Here is an 11,003-nt window from a genome sequence, read left to right on the forward strand (position 1 = left end):
CACCCATCCCTCCCAGCCAGCACCATGCAGCTGGCCAGGCAATCCTGCAGTCCCTTTGCCAAAGCCATCAGTATCCCAAGGGGAGGCAGACTGTGCCAGAGCCCCTTCTGCCACCCAGCTCCGCTGCAGCGTGTGAGGAAGGAGCCCAAGGGTTCAGGTTCTCCAAAGAGGGCTCTGTGTGTGTGTGTGTCTGCCTGCCTTTTAATACTCATCTCAGCCACTCTGCTTCCTGCCTTGGTGCTGTGCCATGAGAGGTCCAGGCCAGCAGCACACTTCCTTCTGACAGCTTAGATACACACACACAGGGTGACATTCTCGTGCTCAGGGACTTCTCCAAACATGACCCAGCTCCCACTCCCCACAGGAAGAGGTAACACTCACCAGCTCCACCTGTGGACCCAGTCCTTCCAGGATCCGATGGGCAGCCTCTGCCTTCTTCTGCAAAGAGGAAAGGAGGGAGAAGTTATTTCTGCCACAGGTTACAGTCACAGCCCTCTGCTCCAGCCCTCCCCCTGGGCTAAACACCCTTCTGAAACCTCTGCAGAGCCGCCACAAATCTCACCCCTGCCTGAAAGCAGGTGGAAAGGTTCAGCTCAGCTTCTGGATCTGCAGAAAAACTCCATGGGTGAAGGGCCCCAGTGCTCGAGTTATCACGATCTTAATGCATCAGAGCTTTGCCTGGGAAGTGACCCGAATCCCTGACCCCTCTGGGTGCCAGGCCAGGGGGTAGCACCCGGTACCTCCGCACAGCTGCTGGGTGAGCAGGAGGGCGGGCGAGCTGTCAGGCAGGCAGAGATGCCCTTTCTAGGATTCATTGCTTCATGAGCATGTGATCGTTAGGTTTGAGCTGCCCTTGGCTCCTCGACTTGCTCTCGCTTCCCTCCCCTCCCCGCTGCAGAGGAGCCTTCTCTGCTCCCTCCCGCCCCCGGCCAAGCTACCTAGTGCTTATTAGAGAAAAAAACCAACCACTCAGGAACACGTGTCAAGGGCTGTGCAGTGGTTACTAATTAAACAAGGCTGAAAAAAAAACCAAAACAGAAGACATGGGTTGGCTGCATCAAGAGTCTAAATAAAAGATGACATTTTCAGTAAACAGCACTTCCTCGCAGAGCCAGGCTCTTCAGGGGGGTTAGTGACAGCCCGATAAACCCAGCTCACTGGATGCTGCTCACCAGCCATGGGGCTGAGCCAAGAAAGCCAAATACCTGCAGCAAAGGGGGGTCAGGAGACAGATTTCCACAGGCGTTTGCTAAAGCAAATTGGTCATTCTAGCTATTTTGAGGTAGGGAGGAGAGAAAATCCACAGCTGCCTAAAATAGGGGTGAAGCTTTCCCAGGATTTAAACACAGGGGAAGAGTTTGGGGGTATGACCTGGTTGTGAAGCACATTCAACATTTTAACCCATAGAGTGTTAGAGCCCTGCTGGAGCTGCAGGATGGGAGCTGAGCCCCAGAGTTAGGTAGCTAAGCTCTGGGCTTTGGCAAACCCTGAGTGAAGACCCCCTTGGGGCACAGAGGGGATTTCTGCTGCAGGGGTCTGGCTCACAATGCTCTCTCACACCAGGCACTTCCCACCTTCACACTGGGCTCACAGTGGGATGAGTTTCCCAAGGTCTCAGCGCAGGGGTTGGCTCACCAAAAGCTGGCACATCGCCCTGCTGGCTTGCCCTTCTGTCTGCACAGCCCAGTGGGTTTCCTAAAGCTTCACCCACCCCCCTGCCCACCGCTGGCAGGTCCTCAGAAGCACAGATGCAGCTCGTAAGTGTGCCAGTCCCTTACTGGGGCTCTGCACACCCATGTGCAGTCTGATCTGCCAGCATGAACTTTCACAGCATTGGCCCAGGGAGCAGCCAGTGAGTCACTGAGCCTGCAGCCTGGTGACACAGCCCCAGCCTGGCTGCAACCTCCCCCAGGTGCCTCAAAACCCATCCCAGGTGCTTCACCATGACCAGGACATGTTTCCAGTTCCTCTATTTACTGCACACTCAGGAGAACACAACGCTTCTTTGCAATTTAGAAGAGACTTCAAGGATGCCAGGAGAGATGTAACCACCAAGCACAGCTGCTCTGGCACGTCCCCACACACCTGTAGGGTGTGGGCAGCAGCCCTGCTGTTAATGCATCCCCCTGTCCATCCACAGGGCTCCTGTGGAGCAGACCTTGGGGTTCACAGATGTCACCATCACTGCATGCACCTCACAGGCAAGGACACACACACACACAGAGAAGCAGAGCAGCTAGCAGAGCCCGAAACGCAGCTGGAGCCCATCCCAGCAAGCTGCTCTGCACCTCTGACCTCTCCCATGTCCCTGCTCCATCCCAGGAGGACTGTGGGCAGCCAGTGCCTGGCTCTTCCTGCAGCAGGAAGTATTCTAGTGCATACTTAGGACAAAAATCAGCACCTTGATTAGTTGTAGGCAGTGTAATTGTGGGGTAGAAGATTGCAGCCCCAGCTCAAGGGAGCTGGTCCCACCAAAGGCCCATTCTCCTGGGGACCAGCGTTGGTGAAAGGCATCCTGGAAGCAGTGGATGGCACAGCCAGGAACCCATGATGCTGGAGACCCATGTGTACAATGCGATTAACTTCGAGAAAAAGCCAAGTATTTTCAGCTGCTGCATTTGCCATGTTTAGACAACTTAATGAGACAACCCAGAGGCAAATCACCGTAGGCAGAACGTGTGGCGAATCAAGAAGAATGACATAATTTGTCTTGCATTAACCGACTGTAATGTACACGTCTCCAGAACGAAAGATCAGGAGGGGAAGCTATTCCGAGCACGTCATATCTTTGTACATACACAAAGAAATGCCTCTATCTTGAAAGCTGCCCAATTAACACTTGACACCCACTGTAATTGCTGATGCTCTTTGCTGCATTTATCAGATCATAGCAGAACTGTAATGAGCTGTCTGAAAGACCTCGCAGACTGAGGTGAGAGCCAGCGGCAGAATGGGGAAGGACATACCACTGCCAGAAGGTTCCCACCATGCTGGGACTCGTCCTGGAGGACAGACAGACAGAGGGAGATGTGCTCCTGCCAGGGAGCCCAGCTAGCCAGAAGCCTGGCTGAGAATTTAGGCAAACCTCAAACCACTGCTGTGCAAGGGCAGCCTCCAGGTCCCCCCGCAGCCACAGGACCTTTGCTGAAGGCCACCAGCAGCCCTGTTAAATCCTTTCATTTCCAAAGGCACAGCCACCTAGGACTTGGCTCCAATATTAATGTCATTAGTATATTTATAGTGATGGGCCCAGAAGGAAACCAGAGAGTTCATCCTACATCTGCTGAATAACCCCACCCGTGCCTGCAATCCCTGTTATTTAACAGAAGGAAGCAAACTGAAGCCATTACTTGTGGTGAGATGTGTGAAGATCCCCGCTGACTTTATAGTCCCTCTGCAGCTCCCCAGCAAGCAGCTGATGACTCCTTTTCCCAATTCCATAGAGTCCTGAAATATTGCCACAGCAATGGGAGCTGCAGTGTTCACAGAGGGACTGGAGCCTCCAGGATGAATTTTGCTCCCATTTACCATCAGAGTTGCTTTGCTCAGGCAGAGCAGCTCTGGGTTTGGCACCAGTACGGGCACGAGTGATCTGCAGGCACTTCTGAGGGCAGAGGCACCTCCAGTGAAGCTCACCGGGGCAGGGTGCAGATGGAAAGGAGAAACCCCTCACATACAAGTCCTCCATCTGCATTTTCAGAGGGACTGAGGTGTCTCAAGAAGTGTGGCTGAACAGCAAACGCTGACCTGCATCACTGTGGGGCCCGTGGATGCAAAAGGGGACCTGCAGATGTGGCAAGCAGCAGCATCTGCCCCCAAAACCCCTCCCTCCTCATCTTCCCATGGACAAAGGCACAGGCAGGTAGACCATGGCTGGGGAGGGTGTGCTCTTACCCCATCTCATGCTCCTCCAACAGGCTTGGAGATAAAGATATCTTCACCACCAACAAAAACCTCTCTCCAGACTATGACAATCTCCATTCTCGCCTAAAAAGCAGTTGGCTTCCAAAGCAAACTCCAGCTCCTTGTTTTTCCTTTGAAGAAACTTAAAATAGGCGTGGGAGGGGGAAGTGGGCAGGAGAGCAACTTCCCGGCCATGTGAGCTCCCGTGGGGATGATGAGCCGACCCCACGAGACAGCAGAGTATCTGAAACCAGAGGAGGGAGAGTCTGGGATTTCGTGTGGGCTCTTCTTCAAGTGAAGTTTAAAAATGGAAGAGAAGGAAACACATGAGTTATTTTGAGAAAGCGGATCTGGAATTAGGAGGTGGCACTTTCTTGGACTGGCTCCAGCCACAGCTCCATGCAGCACAAAGCTGCTGCAGCTGAACAGTGCTCCGGGGATTATTTATAGCAGCCTGTAGGCAGCAGTGCTGGGGAATGGAAGAATTTCTGTTTGGGACTAGACACGTCCTGCACAGAGATAAGCAAAGCCCTTTGAGAGGCAGGAGAGCTGCACACAGGGTGGTGCTGGGAAAAATTCCTGTCCCAGCAGCATGACATGCCAGGGGCAGGCGGAGCTGCCAAGGGCTGGAGCTGGACTTGGCTTTCAACAAAATTCAGGAGAAGTGTGGCTGAAGTCAGCAGAAATCATGGAAACTCTCAGGCGAGACACCTTTCTACATGAAGCAGAAAACAAAACAGTCTGGGGGGATTTAGAGACCCTACCTCTGTGCCAGGACCTGCCAGGACCAAACCACGGCCTGGCCATGCTGTTTTCACAGGGAAAGGCTTGCATTCCTACAACCATGGGCACTGATTTTTCCCTCTTCTAACCTCAACACCCACTCTCAAAGAGTCACACCATCCCAGCAGTTTGCTGCTCTCCCCACAAAGCAGGTGGGATGAGCCTCAGCACTGTGGGAAGGGAAAGAACATTATTCCCTCCCTGGCTCCCACAGCCAGCAGGGATGGCTGACACTGGTGCTCCTAAGCCAACTGTGGGAGCCCAAGGATGGCTCCCAAGGATGGCCTGCCTGAGGCTCTCCTTGACCCCAAACATCCCTGAGCACCAGGGGAGATCAGTCAGCCTCAGTGGTATGTGCCAGGCTCCTCACACCCAGCCCAGGGGCTGATGCTCTCCCAGGGTCTCCAGGGGATGTTGGTGCCCTGCATGCTCCCTGTGCTTGGCTGGTGCCATCTCCTCAACACACCAACAGCAATGGAGCCCCATGCCTGAGGCTCAGGCCAGCAGATGCATGCTGTCGTGGTTTCCAGTGACCAACCATAACTAGTAACAAAACTGAGGAAACGAGTCACGTTGGAGCGGTGTGTTAACACCAGCCCCCACCTATCCTGTGCAGAGCATGACACACCAACTCATTTTGGTTGCTCCAGCTTTGACTAGTCATTGCCAGCTGGTTTCCACGGTCAGCTTGCTCATACACCATCTCCAGCCAAGGGGTGAACCCCTCATTGTGGCTTGGTTTCCACCTGCACATAGACCCAGCACCATGCTCTCTTGCCTGCAAGGTTATGGTGCCATTTAAAGATGTTTTAATTTTAAAGCAAGGTGCTAACAAGGCTTAACCATTGCAAACCATTATTGCATGTTTCACCCACTGCAAAACTGCTGAAAATGCTGCCATTGCACAGGAGGCTTCCAGAAAAAGCCTTAGCATGGGAGAAATTACAGGAAAGCTCTGGTCATGCCCCATGTGATCCTACCCATAGGGTCTATGATGCTCCCTCTGATAAGTTCGGGTTCTCTGCACTTCTCATCCTTATTTTCAAGACCTGAAAACACAGCTCATGGCGTTATGCAGCCTCGGTTACTTCTGCACAAAGCTTCTCAGTCAATACACCTAGTGGGAACTCCAGATTCTGAAGGACACGTTAAAAAAAAAAGGCATCGGGACCACCAAAAAACAACCACCACCAAAAAAATGTCCATAAATCCAAGAGAAAACAAATGCATTCTCCAGGCTAAATGTTTCAATTTTGTATTTTTGGAGATCTTGCTATCATGCAGAAGTCTTAATAGCATCTAACCTCTGAACCTGTCCACTGCTCCTCTGGACTACCTGAAAGCCCATCACTCATCACCAAGCCAAGATGAAGCAACTCCAGAACAAAAGTTACCACCAACAAACACAGAATGAACGTAGCCCTTTCAGCAGCAAAACACAAAATGCCCTTAACTGAACTGACTTGTAAACTAGAATTTGAAACAAACACACACTACTCTGCAGATTTAATGCTCCAAAGTGGTTTCACTGATAAGGTTTTATTTAATGCAGCAGCTTCACACTGAGGACACTGGCCATAAGTTCGGGTTCTCTGCACTTCTCATCCTTATTTTCAAGACCTGAAAACACAGCTCATGGCGTTATGCAGCCTCGGTTACTTCTGCACAAAGCTTCTCAGTCAATACACCTAGTGGGAACTCCAGATTCTGAAGGACACGTTAAAAAAAAAAGGCATCGGGACCACCAAAAAACAACCACCACCAAAAAAATGTCCATAAATCCAAGAGAAAACAAATGCATTCTCCAGGCTAAATGTTTCAATTTTGTATTTTTGGAGATCTTGCTATCATGCAGAAGTCTTAATAGCATCTAACCTCTGAACCTGTCCACTGCTCCTCTGGACTACCTGAAAGCCCATCACTCATCACCAAGCCAAGATGAAGCAACTCCAGAACAAAAGTTACCACCAACAAACACAGAATGAACGTAGCCCTTTCAGCAGCAAAACACAAAATGCCCTTAACTGAACTGACTTGTAAACTAGAATTTGAAACAAACACACACTACTCTGCAGATTTAATGCTCCAAAGTGGTTTCACTGATAAGGTTTTATTTAATGCAGCAGCTTCACACTGAGGACACTGGCCTGATTCTTCCCTTTCTAATGTAAACCAGGAGTTCTCACAAAATCAGTTATAGACATAAAATCCCCGTGGGATCTGAGACACACTCGGTGCCTTTGAGTAGTTAATGGCTAGATTATACTTTGCAATGTTGAAAGACTTAATTTATTCTCTCATTTTTGGATGGGGCATTAATGCTTTATGAAGGTATCTGAGGAGGGTAAACAGAGCTGGGAACACACTCTGCACAGACACAACAGCAGCAGGGGGTGGGAAGAGTTCAAAACAATCCTTTGAATTCCAATTTTACAGCATAATGCTGAATTTATAGATAGAGAGCTGTGCCCTTTTGAAGGAACAAGCACCGAGACAGAAAATGAATTAAATTTTAATCTTATTGATTTCCACCAACTCAATCCCCAGAGCGAGGCAGAGGCTGCTGCCTGCTTCCACCACCTGCACTGCATCAAACCCAGTTTTTCAGAGGCCTGACAGCAGAGCTGGGATGGGCTCGAGTGGCCACAAGCCATTGGCACCCACAGGGTGCAGAGGTGACATGGGGGCACTTGTCCCAGCCCTGCCCACGCTGCAGTGGGTCACAGCACACAGTGTCTCTTCCCTGGTACCGTGGAGGGTGAAGTCATGCCATGTCCTGATGTGACCTCTGCCTCCCTGACAAATGAGCTCAATATTTTAGAGGGAAGCTGATGTGTGCTTGTTTGCACAAACAGTTCTGACACAAGGATAGAGGCTGCTTTTTATCTGCTGTCCTCCAAGTAGGAATTCTGCCTGGCTCTGAGGCACACCAGGTCTGTAAAAAACCTTCAACCACTTGGATCTGGTCTGTAGAGCTGGTGATGGGTACACACGGGCTCCAGGCTGTCACGACGGCCAGAGAGAAGGAATGAACACGTCTGCCCGCACAGTAGCTGATAGGGAAATAGGGACTCTGGGCACACAGAGGACTTGGAGGAGAATTCACCCAGCAAAGTTAGGCACCAGTGGGGCTGCTGGCATGCGCAGGGCTGTCACTGTGCAGCATCTTGCAGAACAAGCAAAGCTCAGCCAGCCCAGAGTCCCAGAAAGGGCATGGAGAGCAATCTGGAGCAACAGCAAGGCTGTTCTCCTCCTGTGCTTAGCAAGGGACCTGGAAATTTCCATTTAAAGCACCAAAACATCTACAAGCCCAGGTATGTTCAATCAACTTCACGGGAAAATGGACGCAAGGAATCCCTTGAACGGCCTAGTGGAATAAAGCCATGACTAAGAATACACACAGAGGATATGCCCTGATTATGGGGATCTGAGGCGGAAGGAAGCAAAATGCTCTCAACACAATAATGCATCCCAGAGGGGCAAATTAAAGCCTGCAGAGAGGCCATGTCCCAGAGCCACCCCCTTAGAGGTACCAGACCCAGCAGGGATCAGCTTCACCCTGCCGGGGAGTTGCTAAATGTTGCTCACGTGGTTTAATTCAGGAGATCCTCAATGCCTGCTTTGCTGCAAGCCTCTAGCAGCAACCAAAGCTCTCATCACAACCCAATTTCCTCTGCACCACCCTGCTGGCACCTTGTGCCTGGGGAGGCGATGGGGACTGGCAAACCCTCCCATCCCCATATAGCACTGCCAGTGTGGTCCCCTGAGCTCCTCACTGCACTTGCTAAACAACCTTGGTGAGTTAAGCACCCATCACTGCTTTCAAACATTGTTCTGTCTCTTCAAGGACTAAAAGCACTTTTGAAAACAGGACTCAGATGCTTCTGAAAATGCTGCCCACTGTTTATTCTCAGTTTAGTCTAGGGATAGTAACAAAAATGTTAACTTCCATCCTCATACATCCTTTCAGAAACGGTACAGTTTGCACTCACAGTTGAAATTCTGGCTTGGATCCACATGTGAGTGGTTTTCTGTGTTACACTGCAAATATTTCCCACAAGGTACTTCTTCAGGTGCAGCTTCACAGCTCACCTTTGGAGACAAGATAAAGTGGCTCCAGTCAGCACACACCCAGGGCAGGACGCACCTGGATCTTGAATACCAACTTCCTCCACATAACCTGTCTCCTAAAACCTTCCCAAATACTATCACGGCCTCACAGTACGGGATTTTGCTGCAGTCAGGAGCAGCTTTTTTTCCCAGCAGAACCTGTACAGTCAAACTTTCTTTTTCTGGAAATCAATTACTTGTCCAGCAGAGTGTAGCAAGAGGGGAGCACAGGTCACGTTTCCCGCAATTACCCTCCCCGACGCTGAGGAACTTTTCAAACTGCACGTGTTAAGTAGGTCACGAGAGGGAAAAGCAGTGTGATGGGCATCTGGAATCAGCCAATGTGAATTTTGAGAAAATCAGACACAGGCCAGCAAGGACCTGCCTCCCAGCCCCTCAGCCATCCCCAGTGCGGCGACAAGAAAAATATATAGACTTCCTTGATGAACCATAAGCTAAAATTAGAAACCATTCACCCCTGCAAAGCCACAGCTATCGCCAAAAGGAAAGTAGGTCACAGAATGGCTGGCTAACTCGATTTTCCGGCGTTGCTAGCTGCTCTGTCCTCACATAACCTCTTCTCTTCCCATGGCCCATTTCTGGTGTCTCCTTTGTTCGGGGTATAACTGCACACAGTGTGCAGCTCTGGCACGGCCTGGCAGGCGCGGTGGGAACGGGCCCGGCGGCACCGCCTGCTCGGGGAGGCACAGACCCGCGGTTCAGGGAAAATCAAACCCAAGCCAGGCAACAGACCCTCCGCGGCGCCTCCCACCTGCTCTGGCGCTGGCTTTCTGCCCCTCCCACAAGACTGTTCCTCAAAGACCATTTCGGGCTTTGCCAGCTCTTCTGGGGTGCTTTGCTCTCTCATCTCTTCCCGAGACCTGAATATCCTCCTTTTATTTGCATTTCTTACCACGCGATGCCTCCCTCAAGCAAGCCCCGAGCCGAGCTGTGCGAGTCAATCAGGCTCTTCCTCCCTTTGTGCACAGGCTGGAGCCCTGGCTCCACAGTTACCGCTGCTTTTCCTGCCAGCAGACCTCGAGGCACCCAACTGCACTGCTCGCTGCAGCACAGGAGCAGCGGAAAGGCTGCACGTTTGGCTCAGCGACCTTCCCTGCTGTGGATCAACGTGTGTCGGTCTGGCTCACAGACCTTTGGTCCTATCAACCTCACCTTGCAATTAAGCTGTGTGTCAGCACAAGGGTGCCCAGGGCTCTCCCATCTCATGGATGGATGGGTACACCCTGATGCTTTGCTGTCACCACACCCACCCAAAGCAACCCGACGTTCGACCACCAGCCGCCCTTTTCCACACATGATCCTAACTGGTGCTGCTACCATGTCCTTTCCTCTTCCAGCTTTCCTTCTTCTGGCCCCAAGAGGAAGAGCAATCATCACTGAAAAGCATCCCAAATGTCTCCAATAGAGGCAAGAGGCTGAAAGCTGAGCTCAGGGATGCCCCTGAGATGGAAAATGGCATCCTGCATCACACCTGGAGCCATGCCAAGGGCAATGCTGTCGGCAAGGCTCAGCATCCTTCCCCTTGCAGCCCACAGCTCAGCACCTCCATGCAATGGGATGTAAAAGAGTCCCTTCATCACCCAGCCACAGAAATTGGCAAGCAAGGCTCTGTTGACTCTCTGGTCTCTCTGTAGCCTCTGAATAGGCCATGTCTTCTTCAAAGGAGGAACTTCCCTCCAGGCTGCCATGGTTTCTATCAAGCAAAAGGGAAGGGTGGTTTGGTTTGAGTCTCCTACCCACAGATGGGCTTTGCTTACATGCCACATGCCACTCATAAGCAGATTTTACAAGAACAGGGGAAGAATCATTTACTCCTCCCAGAGATCACACAGACACGAACATGGAGCCAGATTAGAAATTATGCAGACATTGGTGTCAGACATGACCTCCACTTGCTGAGCACCCACCTGGAACCATAGCACCCTACCACAAAGTTTAACAGCAAAACACTCCTGTAGCAGCCTGGCTCTGAGGATCAGTGTAACTCAGAACAAAGTCAGGCACGCTGACAAACAGACGCCACCAGCTCTGAGCACCACCTGCAACAGTGTCCAAGGTAGTATGGTCATGCACTTTTAAGGAGAAATTTAGAACTTCGTATTTGCTATGATTTTTGCCATCACCAGTGGGAGTGCCCTAAGCCCCAGCAGAGGCTTCAAGAGTAGATTGTGTCTCCTGTGGAGAAT

General features: G+C 51.2%; 1 protein-coding gene across 1 annotated transcript in view; it reads right to left on the reverse strand.

Annotated features, from left to right (window-relative positions):
* NCOR2 (nuclear receptor corepressor 2) overlaps nt 1-11,003 on the reverse strand; it is a 184,468-nt gene that overhangs the window by 120,916 nt on the left and 52,549 nt on the right. The window contains exon 6 of the mRNA XM_009997678.1: nt 382-438. Coding sequence (XP_009995980.1) covers nt 382-438 — 57 coding nt within the window. The remainder of the gene's footprint in view (nt 1-381; nt 439-11,003) is intronic.

Source organism: Chaetura pelagica, unplaced genomic scaffold (genome assembly GCF_000747805.2).
Source record: "Chaetura pelagica isolate M959 unplaced genomic scaffold, ChaPel_1.0 scaffold45, whole genome shotgun sequence".
Lineage (NCBI taxonomy): Eukaryota > Metazoa > Chordata > Aves > Apodiformes > Apodidae > Chaetura > Chaetura pelagica.